Here is a 27,158-nt window from a genome sequence, read left to right as displayed (position 1 = left end):
TAAGCATGCTAAGGTTATACCACTACACAAAAAAGGTAACATCCAAGATGCTAATAACTACAGGCCAATTTCTATACTTTCTTCCCTCTCCAAGCCACTAGAAATACATATAAACAAATGCATTTCAAATTACCTAGAAAAGCTCAAGCTTTTCCATAGTAATCAGTCTGGGTTTAGAAAGTTTCATTCTTGTCACACTGCTCTGATTAAGATGAATGAAAACTGGCTTATAAATATTAACAAAAACCTACTCTGTGGCTCGCTGTTTGTCGATTTCAGAAAAGCCTTTGACTCTATTGATCACACCATACTTCTTAAAAAACTAATTCCATACAAATTCCACGACTTTACAGTTAGGTTACTTCACTCCTTTTTATCTAACCGATCTCAACGCGTGTTTCACCTTAATACCATCTCTTCACAGAAATATGTTAATATAGGGGTTCCACAGGGCTCAATCTTAGGTCCTTTACTTTTTTCTTTATACATTAATGATCTTCCATTACATATTGACGCTGGTCAGTGCGAGATGTTCGCTGATGATACTTCTTTGCATGTCTTTGCAGACAGTGCTGAGTCACTCAGTTACAAACTTCAAACATGTGCCAATCAGCTTGCTACTTGGACAAAATTTAACAAAATGAAACTTCACCCCGATAAAACCAAGTCAATGTTTATTACAACTCATCAGAAACGCCTTCGTCTTCCATCCACCGCATTAAACATTACTATAGACAATTCAAACATTGAACAGGTAGACAGTTACAAATGCCTAGGATTGTTTATAGATCACAACCTCACTTGGTCTGACCATATACATTTTCTAAGAATGTCCTTATTAAAGACAACCTTTCAATTAGCTAGGATAAAGAACTTTCTCAACTATAGGAGCAGGCTGGTTTTTTATGAGGCTTTCATTCAATCTAGGTTGGATTATGCTTCTGTAGTGTGGAGCGGCAGCTTTATATCTAAGCAGCGTCCTCTTCTTTCTTTACAAAAAAGGGCTATAAAACTGGTTACTGGCTTGTCTAGTAGTCTGGATTCTTTTCTCTCTACTAAAATACTTCCATTAAATAAAAAGATAATATATACCAAATCAATTTTCTTATATAAAATATTCCACGAAACAGCCCCCTCTTACTTATCAGATCTGTTTTCTTTTAACATAAAATTAAATCGTCGTCTTAATTTACCATTCCCTTATTCAACCTTTTTCCAAAAACATAGCTTCGCCTACTCTGGTTCTAATTTGTGGAACAATCTTCCTAATAAAATAAAGCTTTCTAGATCTGAAAATATATTCAAAACTAAACTAAAACTAAAATTATTTAATGACCTAACTGACTCATTGTAACATTTCTCATTCATCTATTATATTCTCTTTTTTATCTCATTATGTATGATAGCTATGTACCATTGTTTCTTTATTCCACATTTTCAGTGCTATGTGTTACTGCTATGTGTTATTGAATTGCTTTATTTGTTTAAACGGCCAATGTGAAAAAAGGCCTTTGTGCCTACAATTGTAACCGTTGTTTGAATAAATTTGAATAAATTTGAAATTTGAAATTTACCCTAGTACCCTTCCCTAACCTAACCAACCTAACCTAACCTAACCTTAAACCTAGGTAACCTAACCTAATTTATTTAAAAACGCCATCCTATACCTAATGCTTGAAATAATGCTTCCAATAAAAGTAGCAATAATGCTTCAAGCTAAAAATGACTTTTTTTTCGTCTTACGGTACGGAGTAGTCTAAAAGAATTAAAAACAATGTATTAATTCATTCGTCACCGTACAGTATTTTTTTAAATGGGTGTATTGTCACGTGACTTTGGCGTCGGTAGCAATGCAAAATGGCTGCGTAAATATGTACACAGCCTAGAAATGACATCAAATTTTAATTACTGATTGCTTATAATCAATACATGGTAACTAGCATAGAAAAGCAAAGTCTGTCTATTGTTATTAGTTAAATGCATAAGTAACATGCTATCGTGTATTTCTTAGTCTTAAATTGAAAAAGCACGCCTAAAAAAAGGAAGACATGATGAAACACGACAGTCGACAGTCAGTGTCAGTGAAACATGACTGTCATGATGATCGAACGAATGAATGATATGATTATCAAATAAATTTAGTATTAAATAATTTAAAAATTCTTAAAATAAAATATGAATGAATTATAATTGATTTAATGATTTTAATTTGAACCCATGAGCTTTGGTTTAGAATAGAAGAATATTGAATAATGTACTATTAGTATTAATGAATATTGAATAAGCAACCGTTCTAGTTCTTTGGTGTGGGTGAGTTTTTGAGCATTTTGGAGGGAGGACCATTGCGTAGAAAATGATAGATTTGGCATATAAAAATTACAACTAGACCCATAAAACTACATATTTTCTTTAATGAAAATGGATGGAGATAATAATTTGTATTTAGTCTATAGGCCTAAGGCCTACTAGGCCTAATGAAGTAATTATTAAGATTTAGTTGATGATATTGACATTGGAGAGTTTGAGTCATAATTAATTGATTAAATTTTTTGTTTTCAGATGTCTTTTATTTTGATTCATTTTATACATTTCCATGTTAATAGTGCATACTAGTTCTTTCATTTTTCGTTCAGAAAATGTATGGATTGTATGCCTTTCATTAAAAATATTCCTACAAAAAAAATTCAACATTAAAAAAAAAATACTAATTAGGTGGGTGTCACATTCTAGTCACAGTGTCTCTAGTCCACAATGGCCCCAATTATTGTTTAGAAATAACTCTTAAAATAATGTTACATTATAATTTAGGCCCTATAATATTTTGATTCCTTTTTAAAATATTTAGGCTTTGTTTAGGGCCTACATTGTCTTAAATTAAATTCGTCCTGAAATCAGATTTAGTAGTGATTGAAGATGGATTTAAATTTGGACGGATAGTTAACTTCAGAGATTAAGTAGATTTCATCAGTTTCATTTAACTCTGCAACTGAAGGGATAGACTCATGGTTAGTCCTGTGCGCATCTACATTTTAATTTATTTTTCTTAATGTGAGTAAGCTACCTATCAGAGTCGTGTGGACACACTTCTCATGGAGTTGAGCTCAGGATCTGAACCCAACACTTTTGGTTTAGCATAAACATGATCTACCACTTGACCACCTTAGTTTTATGTTATTTATAAACTAGTTTAATGTGTTACATGAATAAAAATCCAATTATTTATATTACCTTGTCAATCAATCCTTACTATAACACTTTCAATATATTTAAAAACTCCATTTTAGAACAAATGTTGTTTCTTGGATGTTTGGGGAGCATTAAAAATGCATGAGGGATGAACTGATCCACCATGTCAACTGTAAGTGGCTTTTTAAAATTATAGTTTATAAATGGGGAAATCATGAAATACAACATTAGCAAAAACTTAGTAATTGTTTTTTTTTAAAATAAGTTTATTGATTTTTATTATTAATTTAAAAAAACTTGAACATGAAGGAAAATTTACCTATAGAAACAAAATAACAATTGAACATGCATTTCAGAATGCCAATCAGACAGATTTAAAAAAAGGAAATGAGGAGGAGTTCCCAGTTGCCGCTATAGTGTGTCTTGCTGTTGGTGGTTATGTTATGCTAGTTATAATCATAATAGTCATCCGACATTTTTTACGGGTAAATACAATATGATGATAGATAATAAAAACTTATAAGAAATTGTAATAGTTATTGTGCTTATGAAATTCAGCTTGAGATTAACTGTTAAAAACAATGGTTACTAACCTATTATGGTGTATCAATAAGCTATCATTCAACATCTATCAAGCACTTAGAATACTGTAATTGCTACTTGAAGAGATTTTAAGAGTTGAGTTGGTAAAACAGATTGGAATTATAATGGCAAGTAAATTTTGCATTTTAAATGCCTAAATTGTATTCATTTTATTTTTTTTAATACCTGATTAGAAAAAAGGAGCATGCCAGTCTACCTGTTGTGAGATATCTGATGAGCCTTGCTGTGTCGCGTGCTCCAAAGTCAACGAGGCTTGCCCTTGTTGTTGTAGTTCTAATGTCGATGGATGTCTGTCTAAAGTCTGTGGCCAAAGAAAGGTTTGTATGTTTTTGTTTATGTTGAGTTTTTTTCTCTGCAGATGAAACACAATTAAGCTGTAACCAGTTTTGTTTTTTCTGTGTAATATTTGCTATGGGAAGTATTAATGATTTTTCTATTGTGAAATATGGTTTTACTTCCTGTTATATAATTTTTTTAAAAAAAGGTTTTAGCCAATGTGTATGTTAAATTTACTGTCTAAAAGCTAGTCTAAAAATTCTAAATAATATAAGATGGTATCTTTAGAGATAGATGTTAGATACAATTTAAAGATATTCTAACAGATGAGATGTTATCAGTTATATTTATACACAATTACAGTGATATATTAAAGTCTAATATTCAATTTTTATATTTCATATGTAATGACAATTTCTCTTTCATCGTAATAATTTTTTCCCTTTATTTGTAATATGTTTTATTTAACACCATTATATTATTAAATTTCAGAAAATTAGTTGTGTTGATATTTTATTGTGCAATTGTTGTGGCTGTACAGAGGGATGCTGTGAAGTAAGTTATTCACTTGTTTACTTTTAATCTAACTCATGTCCTTGTTTGTTTTTGGTTAAGTATGTGGTACAATTCTTTGTTATCCATTTTAAAAAAAAATCAGGTATGGTCTTTGTTTGAGTTTACTTAACAAATTATTGAAGTATTCTATCAACTAACATTTCAGCAAAGTATTCGAGTTTTTGGGGAGAAGAATAAATACACATTTAACAAATATACATTTCTTACTAAGAATAAAAGATAGAAATGTATTTTCCGAATGCAGAAAATGTGAACTTCAATTTTCTCATCATCGCATATGTATTTTCAATAACAATGAATTAACTCATATAAAAACTTACAATAAAAAATGTTGTCTTGTTGTATTCAGCATTTGTATAGCTAGGCATGCATAGCTGTTGTATTGAATGTGCTCATAATACTAAGTGAAGCTTATCTAATTTTAATATGGTGCAAAACACTACACTGAAGTTATCTCTTCACTATGGGAGCAATCAAATCAACTAATGCCTTTTATTTCAGTGCTGATTTTAAAAATGTATATATTTATTGTTAAAAGTGTCTACTTACATTGTGTGTAATATTAACATAGTAACACCTCTTTGAAGTAACATATTTCATACTTTTAGCTGTAAGAATTGTTTTTGAATTATTTAAAAAAAAATGATTTTGTTAAATTCTAGCTGTTGTAATAAAAGAGTCAAATTCTTTGCATTGTTTCCTAAACAAATATATTTATAATTTAATGTTTTCTTTAAAATAGAACTTAAATTTTAATATTTAAACCATTAGGCTACATCAAACTATAAGAGGAGGATTAAATCTTTTAAATAATTTTGTAGCTTTCTAAGTTAGATTATCTTTTTTAATAATTTCTTTGTAACTGTTTATGTCTCTATATGCTTTTAAAAACAATGATCAGATAAATATTCAGGTTCAAAACAAGGTATCTGTATATTTTAAATTAATGAAAGTAACACTTAATTACAAAGCAAAATTATTATTTTCAGTGTTGAATCCAGTTAACAGAGAACATATTTTATGTCATATTTGTGTAGATGATTGTACATTTATTTTGTTTGTTTTTCTTGTTGTTCATTCCTGCAGTTGTTGAAATGGATGTTACAATGTACTCATTTATTATATTCCTAAGCTATGTTAGTTATTGGATTTATTCTGTTTAATTTTTTTTAAATGCTACACAACATTGTTGGTCCATCTGCAGAATTGCTTTGAAAAATATGGGAGGCAGTCTAGTAGTATTCCCACCTCTAGCATAATTCCATAAATATCAGTTTGTTTTTGTTTCGCCGTAAGTATGGTGTAGGTTTTTAATCTGTGTGCAATACCACCTTTAGTACTCATTCTCTTAATAGAAAATTATTAACATCCATAGTACTAATACTTACATATGTACAATATATTATTATACATAACTATAACCTTATTTGGAAATCTCCACTGAAATTATTTATTTATTTCAGTAAAAGAAAATTGAGATTTTATTTCTTTTTAAAGTAAATTAAATTGATAAAACACAGCTATACAAGTGTTAGCATTAGTAGACATAAATCATTTATGGATTTAAAAACTATTCACCTTTAAAACACTAACTTTTAATGCATGGATTCAAATTTCTTTAACAAATATCATCATTGAATTTTAAATTTGAGTTTTTTTAATTGAAGGATTAATTGCATTGATCTTTAGCCTAACAAGTTAACAATAACGACAGCTGAAATTTAGCTTAAGTTTATAATTTTGAATAACCTATTAATAGATTACAGAAATGATAAACCAGTTCTCGACCAAATAACCTTTCTTAAACAAACTTAAAAATAAAAACATTGTGGGATCGGAACTAGTAGTATAATTTGTTAAGTTCTGCTCACAGCTCTGGACTTCCCAGCTCAATACTCTATTCAAGTTTTAAAACCTTATGCATGGTGTTCATTTTATGTTATGATTACCTCCCCTCTCCCACTTTCTCCTTAATTCTCTATGGCATCAAATAGTTCTAGCCCACATTCCTTGTTAAAATACTTATAATGTATACAGTTAGTGGGGTCAAATCTGTTCAATTCACTTTGCTATTTTCTTTCCAAAATCTAAAATCAACTAAAAATGTTTTCCTTAGAATGCAGTAGTGATTAGACATTGTAGATTATTAATTTAATCAATAGCTAAGGAACATTTTAATCAAAGTACCATGAGATCACTAATATATAAATGAAATCAATTTCCTAGCTTTTATGTTGCATACTTTTATTGATAATCTTTGAGCATAAATGCACAATAAAAATTTTGAATCTAGAACCTGCATCAATTTTAACCTTTTAACATCTTTTTTCAATTTATTTATGACTACCAGGTTTCTAGAACTTTCACTTCCCATAGTTCCTTTCTCTAATTACCCGACCACACTGTTTGGCGTTCATGTCAGTAAAACGTCCCTCAGTCCACCCAGCTGTCATGGGTAGCTAACTCATGTTAGGGAAAGTAAAGGCAGCCGGACAGAGTACTGCTCACACTATCCCTTCATATGCAGAGGTTACAGAAACAAGTATAAACCCTCCTTCACTTGCCCTATGGACTGTCAGGTTTGAAGAGGAAATTTTACTTTTAGAGTGTTTGGCCAATGTTTTATTCTTCCGCACCATTGATGTTCCAGAGAGTTATCTTTTACCTTAATTTATCTTTATTGATCAGGTGCTTCTCAGTTTGTTTACTTCAACTAATAAGACACAAATGGTCCTCTGTTGATTTGTGTGAAGTTTTCTGGCTTCACTAAACAACTTTCTTCCAGATTTGTCTTTAGGTCATATAGTTTGTAGTCAAAATCATATTTTGTTGGACATGTTTCTCTTTTCACTTTTATAAAAAGGCATTGATTGAGGGTGGGGGGGGGGACGACTATTTTTTCATTGATTTGCTGTTTCGCTCAGATTGCAAAGACTGGTGGAGTTTTTTAAAATTTTATGTTGTTATTTTATGTAAATACTTGGCCATATAATTAGTTCTAAAACATTTTATTAAATGTTTTAAGACAAAGTCTCGTAAATTAAAATATAATAAATAAAATATAGGCTTACTTCTGATCAAAATTTGAACTATACTTATTAAATATCTTCTTTTCTGATTTTTTTTAAGTCAAATTCCATCTTAAGTTTTCCTTTAAGGAACATTTTAAATATTTTACAGCATCAGTCTCAATGTTATTTTTATTTTAAAATTTAATTTTTGCCTCATATGCGACTGCTTAATGCTACATCTGTGATTTTTACCAAAAATCAATGTAATATTCCAACACATAGTTTTTCTTTAATTTTGCTATTTATTTTTTTTTAATGAAAGGCAAAAAATGTAATAGAGAGTTTTATAAATAGTCACACTTATACAATCTATTCCTACCCCCTTACTTTTCCTTCTGTGTGGTATCTCATCTTTTTTGTATGACTGCAAATGCTGTTAAATTATTTAAAATACTAATGTAAAGTTGCAACAGTGGTAACATCCACTTCAATCAGTGTTACTTATAATTCATACTAGCATATAATCAACAGTAGCTGCCTTTACCCAAAATAGTGTTTTGTTACTCATGTCATACAAATGTATTATTTTGTTCTCCTAATTGTTTTGTTTGAAATGTCTTTACATTATAATAGGCTTCATGTGTGTTTAAAAATTAGTGAAAGCATTTATAAAAAAACTAAGAAACATTTGATGCTTGCTTGAAATATTAATAATTTTCAAAAAATTTATGATAGTTCAGTATTTACATATAAAAATTTTAAGGCTTAGTACAATCTTAGTGGCTAAAATATCAACAATTAAAGCTTAAACATTTGTATCTCTGCTGAAGAGAGCTCATCACTTTGCTTTTCAGTTAACTTTGAATTAATTTCATTTTATGGGTATTTATTTCATTCCTTTATCATGGGCTAGAAAGTTTTATAAGTGCAATATTACACAGGATAAAACATAGACCTATTTGTGTAGCTATGTTTAAAATGCTGTGATATTTATCTGATCACATTCCCCTTGTAGCAATTTATTTATAGTGTTGCATGTTTATTTTAGTAATCAGTATTAAGTATTAATTACTCATCTTGTACTAGCCTTCTTGTTAACCCTTCTTTTAATTAAAAAATAATATCTCCCAATTAAATTAGCTGTTCTCACACTGGTATTTACATTTTTTTTTTTTGCCTTTATTTTTCTTCTATTTCTAAATATTTTTAAAAAATTAACTTTAAAAGATTTCTTTGTTTACAGGCTACTCCAGAAAATTCTTAATAAATTTTTAATATTTGTTTTAGTTTAATTTCTAAAAATATTAATAATTTCAACTTGTATAATAAACTTTTATTCCATAGGATTCTTTTTTCTTTATTATTTATTATATTTAGTTGTTCATTTTAATAACGAAAAATGTAAACCTTTTTCATTTTAATTTAATTTCTACTTTTATACAATATTGAAATATTCAAATACACATTTTTTTTTGCCATCAGAAGAAAAAAAAAGAAGACAATATTTTTTTTTTGTAGTATAAAAATTTTTTGATTCAAAATGCCAGAATACAATTTTTTATTTTTTTATTCTTTTAGACTATTTAATTTAAAAAAAAAAATTTGTTTTACTATCTACAAAATTCATTTTTTATTAACCCTAGGCATGCGAATGCAAAAGTTGTCTTCCTTCAACCCATGGGTGTTGTGGTGGGGAAACTTCCTGCTGCGTTCAGCGCCCAGGATGTGCTGACTGCTGGGAAGATGAGCTTGAAAATAACACTTGCAAGTGCTTATGCCTGGCCATCAAAGTCCGCAGCCCCCGAAGGGGAAGCAGTATAAGAAAAAGTCAGACTGCGGCTTCAAATGAATTTCAGAATGATAGCAACAGCATAAGCAGTTCCATAGACAGTGTTAAGAAAGTTGAATATGAAGGAAAAGAAATAAATCAGAAAAGTTTCAATGTGCATAGTGGTTCTGGTGAGGGTATGAAGAAAGGAAGTGGTGATAAAATCAGGAAAAGATCCACCTCTCATAGCCCCAAGTTGTACAGCTCTCACAGTAAATTAGTGCCGTTGGACACATCAAACAATTCAACAGCAGACCTCCAACATCCGCACATTAAAAGATCTAGATCTTCAAGTAAAGAAATCACACATGTCAGTTTTGACGAAAGCTTAGACGAAGGAACTTATAAATCTATCAAAGAACATAAATTCGCATTGCTGTCTGGTAGTTTTTCAGGGGACTCAACTACCAGTCTTTTTTCCAAGGTTCCCTTGTCAAGCAGTACTGAAATAAATAGTCGTGCAAAAACAGGTAGCAAATTGAGGAGGTCACTTAGAGCAGGTCAAAGGTCGCAGAGGTTCCCAAACAAGATTTTGATTAGCTCCGAGTCCTTGAGTTCTAGCATAGATGTGAGGGCTTCTGTTATTTCTGCCACTTCTCTAGATAAACAGTCAGATATTTCACATCTCAGTTCTCAATCATTCTCAAATCCTTTGAATCGCAGGCCATTGCCGCCACTGAACATTAAATAAACATAGATATAAATTATTTCTTGTGTATAACATTTTACATTGTTTTTTTTTTTATCAAAAGCAGCTAAGCAAATATTTTTATTCTATTTTTTATTATACTTTAAATTTGAAAATATTTTTTGGCACAAGTTTCACCAACATTTTACTTCATGTCTTGTTATTTTTTAGAAATGTTAAATGAGAGACAGAGAGTTTGCTCCATTGTAAAAAAAATTTTAAGTAAAATGTTACTTTTGTCTCTTACAACACACAGTGGGTTTTTTTTTTAATTTAACAAGATACCAACTATTACCTCCCTTGAGTGGGAGTTTTGTTTGCTTTGACTAAGAAATATTAAGAACATTTCACTAAAAAAGCAGTTGATTTACATCTTTTCTTCAATAAATTGTAGACCTACAGAATTAATTAAACTCGGTTGTTTTTTTTAATCTTCAAAATGACACTTATATTCTTTTAAAAGAATGTTATAAAACATAAATCCTTTAAAATTAACTAGTTTTATCTTAATAACCAATTCATGGAAATTTTTCTTAGTCAAGAATAGACATATAAGGAAATATCAAGTCAGCCAAAATGATAACACTTGTAGGCCTATTCTCTTCCTAACTTTTTCTCTCTGACTCCACTAAGGCCTGCCTTGCTCTATGACTTGCAATAATGTGTTGACTTCTTCATTTCATTTGTTTTTCCGGTATAACTATTTCCGATGAATATTTTCAAACAATATAACTACTGCCATTTTAAATGCTTGCCTTACTTTTTTAAAATGTTAATTAATACACCAATCAAAATTGGAGTAAAACTCAAAAGCTAAGATTGTCTCTATATCTTTTTGAATTGACAAATGTCACAAAATATAAACAGATTTGAATTTGTTGTGATATATATATATATATATATATATACGTATGTAACAATTTCTCCCTCGAATGCAGTGATAACTGACAGAATATGAACAGATATGAACCTGTTGTGATATATCTTAATGTAACAATTTCTCCCTCGAATGCAGTGAGATATTTAGATCTTTGTGACAAATTTTGCACTGTTCACTTCACTCTGACATATGTTAGCAGACTTGAAGTCTTGGGTCTAACATGATTACAAGGGACATAACTGTGATAAATAACTTGAACTTCCTGTTCTAAGATTGTGCACCAATGTTTAAATTATTTTTTTATGCATTGTTTTAAAAAAAACTGTAAGCTCAGATGCCGTTGAGTAATGTTTTTTTCTGCTACTTAATATGTAATGCATTTGAAGTCCTGTTCCTGCCATAAGCTACTTCTGATACTGTTCTGATATTTTTTGAATCTTCCACTTTAGTGTATTGTATTACTTTATTTAAACTTTGGTGTTAAAAAAGCTAATCAAATGTTTTCTAACAGGTGTTTGTACTATTTCTTTTTCTGTGTTTGTAATATTTGAAAGACATTTTTTAAAAAGTAGTATTCGCTAAACAGTTATTTTTTTTTCACAAAACAAACAAAAAATATTCATTATCTAATCTAAGTTTTATTGAAATGAGTTTCAACCTTAAACTGTACTGGCTTTAATGTTAATATTATTATATTAGGAATAGAGTATTAGTTTTATTTTTTAAAATTTAAAAGTTAAAAGCTATTGCTACTAAGCTTAAAAATATTTCTTTGCTTGTAATGTACCTACACTCACTGATATGCTGGTGTTTAGTAAATGTTTGAAATTGTTGCCCCTGTTGAAGACAGTTTTAAGTCCAGCTGTCAGGAACAAAAATAATTGCCTCAAAACACTCTAACAAATAGTCTAGCCAGTAAATTACAGTATATCTTAATGGCTTTGTTATACTTTAAGAAGAGTTTTTAATGACGTAATGATGATTTGTGATCACATTACAACTAAGCTAATATATTAAGTCTTTTCTGAATTGCTTTTAATAAGTTAAAATATGTATGCTAATTTCAACCAGCTTAAATTATCATGTGCAATTCCAATTTTGTCAACTGAAATTTTATCTACTGAAAACTTATTTAAAAGATGTTTACAGACAGCCTTAAACCAATCAGAAATGTTTAAGTATAAATGGAGTTAAAACAACAAGTTTTATACTGTCACACCCAAAGGACTTTATTTTACCTAGAAAAGTTCAGCAGCATTTACGTAAAATTTATTTAATGTAGTCATTAGAGTACTCTATGCCTAGTTTTAAATTAAATAAAAATGTTCTTCAATTCAGAAGCTGAGTTTTTTTGTTTTTAAATGGAATGAAAGTTTACATACTCAATAAAAGAAGTCTCAACATATTGTACATAATATACTTTATTCATGTATTCATATTTACATTCTACTTTAACAGTTATTACACTGAAGACTAGTTTTATGTAATTTAAAAAAAAACATGTTGCTCAGTAGAATCAGACACATTTAAACAAAAGATAATTATATGTAGGCAAATAAGTTTAAAGTTATGATAAGTGGAAATAATTTAAATTAAAAAGAATAAGCTGAACAAAAGTATAACATAATTTATTTGTTTCAGACAGAAAAATAAAATAAAAAACACTGTATTAAAGTACCCTTTTGGACTTGGTGGTCAGAGGGTGGACAAAGCAGAGTTTATCTGCTCATGACCTTATACATAACAGCATAGAGACAATTTCCCCCAACATAAACTCTGCCAGCATACTTTAAAAAAAAAACTCAACCACCCTACTGAAGAAAACAAAAACCCTACTTTAGAGAACACAAACACTCAAACTACTTGTGAAAAAAAAAATAAACACTCCATCTGCCTACTTTGAATATTTTTATAACAAACTGCCTGCCTATTTCAAATAAATTAATTTCATGATATAAATAAGTTGTTAACTAAGTCGTATATTTAGCGCAGAACCTGAAGAACTTTTCAAACATATTAAACTTTCCTGGCATACTTTGTGTGTCCAAGATCCTAAACTACACCACTGAAAGACGTCTCTGGTAACTGGTGTCAATAAACATTACATAGCTTGAGTTAGCGCATCCTATAAATAAATCTCTAAGATTAAATCTAATTTAAAAATTAACTAGGGATGTTAGGTTATAAAATATACATCAACATATCACGTAAAGCTAATTCAAATTGAGGGTGGAAAGATGTATGTTAGGTTAAATGGATTAGGGTTAAATACTCAGACATGCAGCTAAACAAGACTGTCTTAAACACCTGTCTCAAATACTCAACTGTCTAAAACCCCACTCGACTGGTTTCAATCACTTTGTTAATTACAGGTCATATTTCTTTCCTTTATTTTGATCAGTTAATAATATCATACAACGCTTTTAACCACCTCATTCTTAACACTAATTAGCTTTCACAAACAAAAATATTAATTACTAGTCTATGCAAGTTTTCTCTTACTGTATACTGAAAATGAGCAATGTCTCGACTTAATTAAAGTTCTCGACAATAAAAACAAATATTGAAAAAATGTATACATTGATTTTGTTTTTAAAAAATATATTTACAGCAGTTGCTTCTACAGTAAAACATTGTTCCCCAGTTCCAGCGTACAAACTGTAGCATAAGATCTTGTTTATATTATTGCTAGAGTCCATATAAATTATACAGCATCTGCTTAGTCATGTTTACTGTAAGATTGTGATACATCTCTCATGCACTAACATTATTAAAAAAAATATGCAAAATATTCAGCTGGTAACAATCACAGCTACAATGTGTTTTTCAAAAGGGAAATAAAGATAAATTCCTAATCCATGCAAGTTCTGTCTTGCAATAAAAATGAGCAACAAATTAAAAACACAGCCTTAATTTATTTCAATTACTGGGCAATGAATAACAAACATTAAAAAGCAGAAATGTTATAGTAATAGATTATACATACAGTAGAACCCCTGTTATTTAGGTAGATAACTAATTTGATTATGTCATTGAGCTAGGTTTAAGTACCAAAAAATATTTAAGATTACATAGTAAAATCAGCCTGGAGTTTCCTACAAACACATTCCCTATCAAATAAAGTTGTTTACTTAATGTTGTGTTAGGGCTGATTACTAAACAAGAAAGCTGGTCAGGTTATTAACTTCACATGGCACAGATTAAGTACAATGCACATAAAACCAATTAACTTCAGTTCTCACATCCTAGCTGGATACACAAGCAAGTCATTATGTCAATTACAGTTAATTGGTGTTACTGTTTAGGGCTCGCTATTTAAATTGATAATTAATTTTATCTGTTAACTAAAAAAAAAGTTTTTTATCAAGAACTAACGAATTTAAAATTGTTGAAATTTTCTAATAAATTTTATTGTTTAAAAATCTTTTCTTTATTTTCCTTTATGACTGTCAAATGAATTAAAAAAAAAACTTTACAAAAATAGTTAACAAATACAACAGTTCTCTTAAATAAAATTTTACGTTATGACAACAAGGGTTCTGCTGTAAGCTTTTGTTCTGACATCCGTATGAGAATGTTTTCTTGACAGTTTATTTAGGATTAAATAAAAAGTATGTTTTGAGTCAATTTCAGACATTGGCACAAACTATCTGGCATGACCTGTCTATTTAATAACACAAATTACCCTTACAACAGAAAGTTTTATGAGAGAAGCAAGAGTATTAGACACAGAGCATGTATCATTTAAACCAGCACAGACAACAATCATGGTTTATATTCTATACAGGGCATCAAAAATTACACTGTTCATGTTCATGAACTAATTATTACTATGAAAGTATTTTAATGAAAAAACAGCATTCCAGTATATATTTAATGCATAACACAGGGTGCTTAATTTAACATCATGATGAATTATTTAAGCATGAAATAAGAGTTTAATAACCAAGTTGTAGATTAAACTAATTGTTTTTAACTCCAACACTGCTCTCAAGTCAATTATTTAATTTGTACACAGAAATTTATAATTTATAAGGCAAGATTGAATCAGCATTGTTGAGACCATAGCTTTGCTGATTTCCTTTTTCGCAGCACAGCTGCTGATTATTAACAGAATAATTGTTGGTTAAGAGTCAATGAGCAAATCTAACACCTCATCGTGGATAAAACCCAGGCTGCGGCATTCCATATGGATAACTACTGGGTATACCAGACGTTGGATACGGTGCTACTGGCGCTGGGTTCCTGGAAGTCGGATAGGGTGCCACAGGTGCGGGTACTCTGGCTGTTGGGTATGGGGCTGGGCCTTTGGGGATGGGGTAGGGTGGCTTACTGCTAGGCTGAGAGGACAATCCCCAGTCTTGTGTTGAAGTGAGGGTAGAGGCAGAGGAAGCATCACGAATTAGTTCAGCAAACCGTTCAGATTTTATTCGCCTCAGGTGGGCCAACGTGCGCTGTGGCAAATACTGGCTTAAAAACTCCTCTGTCTGAATACTTCCAGCACAAAATTTGTCAGCCAGTTCCTAAAAATACACGTTAGGTTTATTTTATTTAAACTGCAAGATGCAAAAAATAAAGCCAGTGTTCAAAGCTTTTCAGTGATGGGAATATTTTTATAAATAATGTTCACAAAGGTGGTGAGCAGAACTTTATAACAAATGCAGTGCAGTTAACCACTATATGTGATTTAAAAGGATTGTGGTTAGCACAATCACTTAAATTCCCTGCTCACATTCAATCATAACAAACAACGGTCATCGCTAACATCACTAATTAAGAGAAGAATTATTTAACAGACATTAAGGAATTGGGTACCCTATAAGATTAGCTAAACTACCATAACAGAAAATGGGAACAGTGCATTCCCCCCCCCCCCCCCCAGACATAGCTAGGTACAGCTAGGGTTAGTTAGGGCTATATATAGGGTTAGTGTCAAGGTTAGGCTTAATCCAATCTCTAGCGTTGGTTTTGTGTTAAGTTTTAGGCTGAGATTTTGGCCTTTTTCTTAAGGTTAGGATTAACGTAAAATATAAGTATAGAATTTGAGTTAGAGTTAGGATTCTAACTAGAGGGAGGGGGAAGGGGGTAATTGACAGGAGGGAAATGTCCTGTAGCCACAGAAAATGTACCTTTCCTCTACGAAAAAAAATTATTTCAGAATCAAGTATTAGATCTAAATTAAACCAGGATAAAAATGTTAAGTTACTTCAGTGTTTCACATAACATCCATTATGCCCAGACATGTTTTCAAGCTCACCTCAGATTCTTCTTCTGCTTTGGCTGTCTCAGTCTGCAGCAAGGCCAACTTTGTCTCTAGAGATTGCCTGTCCACTAGACTATCTGAAACAAACATTTTCAACATTAATGTCTGTCCACTAGACTATCTGAAACAAACATTTTCAACATTTATGTCTGTCCACTAGACTATCTGAAACAAACATTTGCAACATCAATGTCTGTTTACTAGACTATCTGAAACAAACATTTTCAACATTTATGTCTGTCCACTAGACTATCTGAAACAAACATTTTCAACATTTATGTCTGTCCACTAGACTATCTGAAACAAACATTTTCAACATTTATGTCTGTCCACTAGACTATCTGAAACAAACATTTTCAACATTTATGTCTGTCCACTAGACTATCTGAAACAAACATTTTCAACATTTATGTCTGTCCACTAGACTATCTGAAACAAACATTTTTAACATTAATCTTGTCCACTAGACTATCTGAAACAAACATTTTTAACAATTTGGAAAACAAACAATTGAATCCTGCCAATTACAAACTATTGCATGTAAAAATATTAAAACGAACAACAGCTTTAACTACCAATCATGTTCATTAACTTTTTTAAAGTGAACAAAGTGTGCAATATTAGATAATGACAGGTAAAAATTGTGATAGAAGTTGGCCTGTTGTACAAATGGTATACAGGTTGCTAAGAGGCAAATTGATCCTAAATGTGCACTTGTTTCAGTAGCTAGTCTGGTAGAGCACACCATTACTAACCATCACCAACCCAAAAGTCTCAAAATTAATTCACAGGTAAAAGACAGTAGGTTGTCCCTGAATTTACTCAGCTCTGGTGGGAAGCTGCCTTGATTTTAGGAAAGTACAGACCTCATAACTCTTTATGTACAAAGTTTAAAGAAACAGATAATATCTACTTCATCTGTCCCATATACCATCAGGTCTAAATAGTACTTAAGTTAATTTCCCAGCAAAATATAATGAAACACTGAAAATTTAAAAAAGCTATATTTACTCAAGGTTGCCTTTGTTTCTTGAAAGCTCGACTTGATTGAGCTCAACTTTTCATACCCCGAGGCTATGCAAAGTTTCTTATTCTCAATTTTAGGCTCAAAGGTTAAGTTGTATTCTGCCAAGCTTTTAGTAGATGCTACCAGGTCATCGTGCTCTGTTTGAAGAGCCTTCACCTGTTGCAGGTATAAATAAAGATTTTTATTTAATTGCATTTAATGACTGAAAAGGACATGCATAACAAATTATCTGTTAAATTATTATATACTTAAGAAAAACTTATATAATAACTTTAAACAAAGTATTTAAATGGGGAAATAAACATTTATTTGGAGTTAGTGTAACTATTAAAAACATAAAACTTTTATACTGCAGCAACAGTGCCTTATTTAAATATACAGCAGAAAAATGCAGGTTAATTATTTTTTAAGCCTCTTTATATTTTAGGATACAAGCTCCCAAGTTCATATCTTGCTAACATTTAGATACAAATTATAAAGGTCCTAACATGGGAAAAGGGTGCTAGAGCATGTATGTCTCCATAGACCATTGGATGATTGCACATTGGAGATCTTAGCGCAAGGTTAGATGTTACCCCAATACAAACCTCTATTCTCCACACAGCTGATGGTCCCAAGGGACAGGAGGTTACCTGTCCAACTTGGATTCAGGAGCGAAGTAGGAACTCCCAAAACAAAGCCAGATTAATCATATCATCCAAGGGGTTCCACATGTTTCATTGTCCTAAACAGATTGGAACTGCCCGAGGATTGGAACTTGGGGCTTTCGGGTTAGCAACCATGCGCTAACCCACCCACCCAACCACTCCAACTCCCATAGCTCTATGCTAGAGCATAGGCTACACATAAAAAACATTGGATCTTAGACTATAACTCAAACAACTGCTATAGGCCACCATGTAGGCTATGCAATTACTAATTATATAGTATGCTTAATGCTTTACCTGGGTTAAGTTAAATTTAAACGTCTAGAAGTAACCAAAAAAATGTATATCTATGGACCAACCTGTGGTAAATCATCAATCTAGAAGTAACCAAAAAATGTATATCTATGGACCAACCTGTGGTAAATCATCAATCAGATCTTTCAGCTTAGCTTCATCATCCAACAAATGTTGGAGCTCAGTTCTGTCCAGGTGCTGGAGGAGTGAAATGGCCGCAGCTTCATTCATTCTGGACAGCGCACCAGCGCCATCTGGCAACTGGGTGTCATTTCCTATGGATGGAGGTGTGTAGTAGTTGTTGTGGGGTGACGGATAAGGGCTGGGATTCCCAGAACTGAAGCTGCCGCTACCGTAGTTATGCTGGTACATTGTTCGTATCTACATCCAGTGCTGTGGATAAGAATAAATAGGTCTGAATGTAATTTTAATTTAGCATATTTGGTGTGTTGACACACAAAAATTACATTAACTTAGGCCTGAGGCTTAACAAAAATTTTGACAGACTTTATTTAGTCACTTAAAGGAATTCAGTGAGCAATCTCAGTTAGTTGCAAGAAATAAAGTAAAATAAGTTTAATTTAGTAGATATAATGTTATTATAATATATTACCTCATAAAATTATAAGCCTAGGCCTTTATTATTAATTGATTAATTTGATAGAGTGACTAGGCTTGGGTCACTAGTTAGTCTCTGTAGTGTACACTGTACTGTACCAGACTGTACCTTTGTTGTGTAATCAGAGTGTAATGTCAATGTAGTTAGTCTCATAAAAATTAATTTTTTTTCTCTCTTCAAATTATAAAAAGAATAGCATATAACTGTAGAGCTTAAAAATGCAATTCTTATTCTACAGTAGGGCCTACCAATTTTATGAATTAAGCATAATTGGTTGATTAAATATAAATCCTTTAGTTTTGCAAATTGAATATATAGAAATACGACCAAAAACACAGGTGAAAATGCATGTTTTAAAGCTAATAAGCAAGAAAAGACATGATTCTTCCTTACTATTGAAATCAGTTTGCTCATACCAACGTGAAAGTAAATAGTTTATATAAATTTATAAAATGACATATAATTTATTGCATGTTTTGTGGTGAATTTTAAATTGTAAAATACCACGTTTGGAAGCAGAAAGGTAGATTCTACAGATCAGATGTTGTTTGGACTTTTATAGATCTCTATCAAAATGTTTGTTTAGGCCTAATAAAATTCAATAAGAGTCCACCCACTTCTGTGGGTAGGCCTACATTGGGGAAATTAAAGGTAAAAAGCAAAGGCGGCTGGGTATAGTGCTGACAACATGGACAATCACTTCTTATGTCATGGTAAAAAAACATGAACTCTACTTCATCTGCCCAACAGTCCAACAGATTGCTTGGTCTACAGAGGAATCTTTGATAATGTTTAGGCCTATAACAAAATTGAGTTATAGGCCTATTTGTAAAAACATTAGGCTTAAGCTTTAAAAACTTATTTTGGTCAATATCGGAAAAAATAAAAATCTTTTTGACTACCTAAACGAGTGGAAATTTTAATTCCGTATTAACTGTAAGGTAGGCTACAGAATACAGATATTACCTATTGTTTTGTGATTTTATATGTTTATATTATTTAGGCCTATAACATTTGTCTTTAAAAACCTGATGAAGTTATCATGCAAACTGTTTTATTAGGCCCTATATTATTTTAATTAGGCCTAAATGGAAATCTAGATCTAGATGTGTGTGATAACGAAAGTCAGTAGTGATTAATCGTTGTCTGTCTAGTGAAAAAATGATGACAGTGAGTGATGACCGGAGAAGTTGCTAGATTCTAGAATAGTTAAAATTCCATGAGTAGGACTGAATTAATATTAAATTAAAGTAAATTTCGTAAACTAGCTGTTAAAAGACTAAAATGTAAAATTAAATGAACAGGTTCAGTTATTTTTAATTTTGGCCTAACAAAAATAGTACCTAGATCTAGATAGGCCTAGATCTTCACAGTTACAGTGTTACTACACTAACCAGTGGCCTACTGAATAGTCAATGCAATGCAATGACAAAAAAATAGTTGAATAGTTGAATAGATTTAGATTTTAGATCTAGATCTAGAATCTAGACTAGATCTACCATCTAATTCTAACATAATGAGAATCTAGAAAATGATAACTTTTAACTTTACCTTTTGATAATTAAAATAAGAACATTTGTGAAAATTGGTGTTTATATACATCAAAAGGGTATAAGACAGTATAAGTACGCCTATTCTATAATTAGATCTATCTATGTTATGGATCGAAAATGTTATTTATTTTAGAACATTTGTAAGCTCTGCTTTCGCAATTACATTTCCTTGCTTATGGGGTGTTTAGTCAGCCAAGAATGTGGACAGTATCCAGAATACAAAAAAGTATCGTTATCGTTTGGTTAGCTAGGACAACAAGCCAATTTTAAAAGATAAATGGTATCGATAATTTTATAGTCGATTAGCACCGTCATTATTTTGTTGGAGCAGGGAGAGTAATGGGCCCTTGTAAATTTCGCAAAAGTATTATTATTACTCTTAATTTAAATTTTAAACAAAAAAATAAATAAATAAAGATATTAAATAGACTAATATTTAATATTATATACATATATAATTAACTAGTATATATATATATATATATATATATATATATATATATATATATATATATATATATATATATATATATGGGGTCATCCATACACGTCACGCTTTTTTGACGATTTTTACCCCCCCTCCCCTCCGTCACACATCGTCACAAAAAGCCAGACCCCCCCCCTAAAAAGACGTCACACCTTAGCCTACAACCCCCCCCCCCCTCAAAATTGCAGTTTAATTTTTCTTAAAACATCGATATTTTTCCAAAATCTTGTCTGAACTCTATCGAAATAAAGTATTTTTAATCAATTCCTATTTCAATTTATTAAAACCGTTTTCTAAACGCGAAAATTCGTTTAAAATTCCGTTTTCTGACATTGCTTTTTTATCATGCAAAAGTGTGACGTCACACCAACACCACCTGAACCCCCCCTCCCCTCCCCCTCGTCACACACCGTCACAAAATTAAGGAACCCCCTCCCCCCTACGAGTGTGACGTCATTTATGGACGACCCCTATATATATATATATATATATATATATATATATATATATATATATATATATATGTATATATATATATATATATATATGTATATATATATATTTATTTATTTATTTATTTAATTATATTTATATATATATAAAGCAATGTATAACTGTGTGTCTGTTTGTGTGTCTGTATGTTTGTGTCTGTCTTTTATGCATTACTACACCGCAGTGGCGTAGCGAGGTCGGGTGTCACCCGGTGCGGCACTTAATGGTGTCATCCCACAGAGGCTTAGCGACCCTTCCCGGGGACAAATTTTCGATTTGCACCCCCCCCCTCAAGTTTTTCTCTATATATTTTGCTATTTTTTGCCTTTGTGTCACCCCCTAAATGGTGTCACCCGGTGCGGTCCGCACCCCCCGCCCCCGCCCCCCTCGCTACGCCCCTGCTACACCGTTCATCCGAATGCCATGAAACTTTTGGGAGTTGATGAGAACACCGCAGAGAAGGGTTCTGCAAAAAAAAAATAATAATAATAAATATTCTTTTAATTTCGCAAGGGCGGCGCCACGGGAGGGTGTAATTTTTCTGTATAAAATAAAAGTCGAATGCGGTCTGACACCGTTCATCCGAGAATGAAACTTTGGGGAGTTGATTAGAACACTCTAGGGGAGATTTCTGTAAAACAATCTTTTTTATAATTTCGCAAGGGTGTCGCCCCGGGAGGGTGCGATTCTTCTCTATATATAGTATATTGAAAAATGAAAGTTAAATGCGCTTCGACACCTCTCATCCGAGTGATATAAAAATTTAAGGAGTTGATGAGATTAGTCCCGGGAAGGTTTCTGTTAACAAAATAATTAAAGTTTGATATGAGCGGCGCCCGGGAGGGTGCGATTTTCGTCAATTCACAAAAGGCGCCTTGAGTTCCAGAGCGGCTATGTTAGCACTTGACATTCTTTAATCGTGCGTCCTGCATAGCGGTATTAGGGGTACTACTATATTCAGCGTTAAAACTTCAACAGGCGCAACCGCCGGCGCCCTTAAATTGCACGACCCAAAGCGCCCCGGGTTCCCCTGCGAGCACGATGGCGCCTCTGCGGTAGTGTAATCGGGGATCCCGAGAGCGCCCCCTACTTCCCTGACACATGGGCGGTCACCGAAGTGTGTTCTACCTCATTATTTCGGTGAGTGATTATGATTAACGTACACTCAAGGTTTTTGTGGGGTAGTGTAGTAAAACCCGTGTTCCGATATTTATGATCCAAGCGCAGGCATTGTTTACATTTAAATAACTCACTTTTAGAAAACAAGCTCACGCGTCTAAGAATATGGGATTGGTAACGCATTAATGAAACCTTTCTTTAAAAGCTTGTTATTATTTTAAAAAAATATGTTTGTTGTATTAGTAAAATAATTTTAGTGCATTTGATAAATACTATTTTTTCGTATAATTTACTTTTAAAATTTTACTTTAAAAGTGTGGTCCTATACCATTCTTTTTATTTTCAAGTGGTACTATGAGTGTTTTGCAAAATAAAATTAATTAATTAATTAATTTAAAAAACTCATCGAATGAAGGTTGTTTTTTATGCTGTCAGGATAACTAACCCTGTATGACAAGGGCATTTGTTTATTTCGGTTGTTGCCCTTTAATCGATTTCGGGTCTTCTACAGTTACACGCAGTGTTAAAATTGTTTCCGCCACCATGTAATTGGGTTCATAAGTCAAGCAAAAGTTGTTGTTGTGACAGTTTGCAAAATAGATAAAAGCCATTCAACTCGAATTAAGTACAGAAAGTACACAAGATTTATTTTCTCAATTTAGAGTTAAGTTTTTTTTCTTGAACAAAAGAAAAAGATAACCCTTTAATTAAAGTCAACACATTTTAAGTCACTCGCATTAATTGCCCTTTGACTATTACTCCGAACTTCAAGTTTTTAAACATTTTAGAATCCGGCGGCTGTGTACAATTATTTGTTTATACGACTCCTCAAAAGTAATTTCATATAAATTACTTTAGGCTACAAATTTAATATGTGAAATAGGCAGAATTTTATATCGTGCTTAGAAAGTGTTTAGAAATAAAAATTTAAAACGAATATAATTAAAATGAACACCAGTGGTCGTCATTAATGAGTTGACATTTTGGGGGTCGTCTTTTATCATGTCGACCCTATGTGATTCAACGATACCATATAAGGCTCTCTTGTAGACTTCTCGTGACATGCTTTATTTCTATAAATTTATTGTTATGTTAACATTAAGGAGGAAGAATAATAACATGACGTCAGTGGCGTAGCTAGGATTTTTGGGTCCCTACGCAAAAAGTGTTAGTGGGCCCCTCAGAGGCGTAGCGACCCTTCCCGGCGACCGGGGACAAACTTTCGATTTGCACCCCCCCCCCCCATCAGACTTTCAATTTGCACCCCTCTAAAACTTTCGATTTGCACCCCCCATCAGACTTACGATTTGCACCCCCCCCCCCCTCAAACTTTCGAAAAAGGGCCCCTATTTGCCTTGGGCCCCTATGCCTTGCTTACGCTAGCTACGCCACTGCATGACGTTAACATAAAAGCGAAAGAATCATGATACACCTTACCAAAAAAATAAAACGTTAAATTAATGTGAGATCGCATAAATTTAGAATAGGTGGAGACAGATAATGAAAGTCCAGAAGAAAACAGGCAGTGGGATGAGGTTATTGTATACACGGTGCCAGTGAACCTATGTATACCGCGTACCTGTAAAACATTTTATACATTATACGTGTAGACCTATAAATACAAGATACATAAAGACAAATTACACACAATGTATACATAGAATCTGTGGATCTATTTAAACATGTTCATGTGGTGCCTGTAATAGTATTCATACATGATACCTGTAAACCTACTCATACATGGTACCTGCAGATCTGTTTATACCTTATTATATGCAGAAATATTTTACTTGGTATATGATTTATGTAGAACCGTTGCATGTTTGAGCTGTAATCTCCATACTCATGTTTTATGTATGCACATCAGATCTAGCTTCAGTGCTTTAAAAGTTTTATGAATTGAATATATATATATATATATATATATATATATATATATATATATATATATATATATATATATATATATATATATATATATATATATATATATATATATATATACGTTGTGTGTTTTCGAAAGACTTGTGTGTACAAGTGGATTTTCTGACTTGGATTTTCTCATTGACTACTTTGAAGATGTATACATAGGGCGTGTTCGACGTGGTCGCCGTTCCCCGCCTCGGTACCCTGTGAGCCTCTGGAACCAACCCAATCGCGTCAAAAACGAGTTGCCCAGAAGCAATAATGCATTGGAAGGCTGGCACAATGCCTTTAATGCAATGGTCAGTGTTTGCTATCCCACTAGAGCAAGACTAGCACGTAAATTACAGCAGCAACAGCATGCAACTGCACTTTTAAGAAGCCAGATTGACGCTGGACAGCAGCCAGCAAAGAAACGTAAACGTTATGTTTGTGTTGACAATACAATAAAAACAATGGTTTTACGTTACGAACCTGAAGACCCAATCACATTTTTGAAAAATGTTTCGCGTGTTTTGAACATTACTGTTTTATAACTACTTTTTAAAAATTTGTTTATACATTATCAATTATTATACCTTTCAACTTCAAGGAGTAATTTTGTTTTAATTTTTACGTTTTCAAATGAAATGCTATTGTTTTGTTAAGTGTAACAAATTCATTTTATTCACAATTATTATTGGCAAAAACGTAATCCAAACAATTTGACGGTTAATAAAAAAAAATGTGCACATCAAACAAAATTCCTCGTATATACTATTAAAATTTTTTGTGAGAAATTTTGTCTGAGATATTTTGTTTCATATCACTTGTCCATGATGTCATTTGTCTTGATATATTTTGTCTTGGTATCTTTTGTCCGTGGGATCACTAGTCCTATAGATCATTTGTCTTGAGATCATTTGTCCTGAGATCAATTTTCCGTGAGATATTTTGTCTGAGATATTTTGTCTGAGATCATTTCTCCTGAGATCATTTCTCTTGTCACCATCTATATATATATATATATATATATATATATATATATATATATATATATATATATATATATATATATATATATATATATGTGTGTGTGTGTGTGTGTGTATGTGTGCTACATTAAAAAATTTCAATTAGGCATTTCACAGAAAGGCGGGGCATAGCAGTACAGAGCCAGATTGCTAACCTGAAACTGTTGCGTTCGAATCCGGCTGGGCATAGTGCTGACCACATTATTATCTGCCCCATGTGTCCTGGGCACAAAAGAGAAGAGACGATAATTCCACTACTTCCCCACCCCTCCACTACTTCCCAAGCCCTCCACTACATTTACACCCCTCCACTACATTTACACCCCTCCACTACATTTACACCCCTCCACAACTGCCCAAGCCCTCCACTACTTCCCAGCCCCTCCATTACTTCCCCACCTATCCCTTATTTTCCGACCCTTTCTCTGTCAAACCAACTATCCACCACTTGTACACTCTTGCATTACTCCCCCTCCCGCCACTCTTCCCCCACCAACTTTCCTCACACCAATTCCCTCTCTAACCATTTCACAGACTAAAATAAATAACCCCTGACAATTCACACTGACTCTCCTAACAATCACCCCCCCCCCCTGGAAAATAGAAAATGTTGACCGAAAATATCAAGTGCCCCCCCCCCCCCCCCCCCCCCCGGAGAAGAAAGTCTGGAAGAAACACTGGTCCTAAACAGACATTTTCAGTTAAAAACAAGACGCATTTTAATTTTTTTTTAAAAAGCTCATAACTTTCTTAGAAATAGGGCTTGTAAGTCTACGGGCTCGAAATCTACTAGCTGCATAGTACGAGAACGAGAAGTTGTGACCTACTTACAAGCCCCATTGACGTATGGCATTAAATTTGATGTTTCTTTTCTGATGAAAGCAAACTCTATCAGACGGAATTGTGTAAATTGTATTTTGTTATTGTATATACCAGGGGTCGGCAACCTACGGCTCGCGAGCCGCATGCGGCTCCTTTGATATCAAGATGCGGCTCTCCAGCTCCTTGAACAAATACTAAAATCTTAACCAAAAAATAAAATATTTGAAATAAAAATGTTATTGGCTCTTTAAAACCAGGGAAATTTTGAAAATTGTAACTTTTGGCTCTTCCGCTTCAAAAGGTTGCCGACCCCTGGTATATACCTATTCGTGTGTTTTGTAAAAATCCTTTTCTTTTCACAGTTAACTTTCGCGCCATGAGCGGCATTATGGCACCTCTGTCGCTTCAGCTTAGGTTGCTACCTTTGACAAGTTTGGCAATTATCAATAGGTATGTACGTTTTATGTTTTTAATTTAGTTTTTTACTTCATTTATCCACGAGTACATGCTGTTTGAAAGGTTACACACCCAGGCCAAATTGTGCTGTACTGCATGTGATTTTTATGGCTGTTTTGTGTGTTTGTATATCGTTTTAGAACGACTTATGCGGTTTTAAATCAAGTTCAGTAACCCCACTGGATATTAAACATGAGTTGAGCTATAACTGCTTTAATAGTTTTAGCATGTTTCACCAGATTGTGTACGATATTCAACTTATTTTCAGGTACAAAAGCTTCCAGCCTTCAAAAAACTGAACAAGTTTTTAGCGCAATTTCCTTACAGGAATTGCGATTATTAACTCGTCATTTCTGGATTGATGTGTGTCCGCAGCTTTAAGTCGTATCTCCTTC

The 27,158-nt window shown here is 32.4% G+C and overlaps 2 protein-coding genes across 2 annotated transcripts; one reads left to right on the top strand and one right to left on the bottom strand.

The window, feature by feature from the left end:
* The first annotated feature begins 1,839 nt into the window (after window positions 1-1,839).
* Window positions 1,840-12,381, top strand: LOC131933438 (uncharacterized). The gene is made up of 6 exons (XM_059290208.1): window positions 1,840-1,932; window positions 3,285-3,358; window positions 3,543-3,671; window positions 3,963-4,106; window positions 4,558-4,620; window positions 9,296-12,381. The coding sequence occupies exons 2-6, from the start codon at window positions 3,350-3,352 to the stop codon at window positions 10,169-10,171; spliced, it is 1,221 nt and encodes a 406-aa protein (XP_059146191.1). The 5' UTR covers window positions 1,840-1,932; window positions 3,285-3,349; the 3' UTR covers window positions 10,172-12,381.
* A 584-nt stretch (window positions 12,382-12,965) lies between these two features.
* Window positions 12,966-20,619, bottom strand: LOC131933447 (vacuolar protein sorting-associated protein 37B-like). Its single transcript, XM_059290221.1, has 5 exons — window positions 20,450-20,619; window positions 18,400-18,672; window positions 17,323-17,494; window positions 16,306-16,388; window positions 12,966-15,571 (listed from the first exon to the last, which is right to left on the bottom strand). The coding sequence occupies exons 2-5, from the start codon at window positions 18,649-18,651 to the stop codon at window positions 15,203-15,205; spliced, it is 876 nt and encodes a 291-aa protein (XP_059146204.1). The 5' UTR covers window positions 18,652-18,672; window positions 20,450-20,619; the 3' UTR covers window positions 12,966-15,202.
* Between the last annotated feature and the right edge of the window lie 6,539 nt (window positions 20,620-27,158).

This window comes from Physella acuta, unplaced genomic scaffold, assembly GCF_028476545.2.
Source record: "Physella acuta isolate Inbredline_101_S28 unplaced genomic scaffold, ASM2847654v3 ptg000107l, whole genome shotgun sequence".
NCBI classification, from domain to species: Eukaryota; Metazoa; Mollusca; class Gastropoda; family Physidae; genus Physella; species Physella acuta.
The sequence above is the reverse complement of the archived record's forward strand: the minus strand, read 5'-3'. Positions and strand labels throughout refer to the sequence as shown.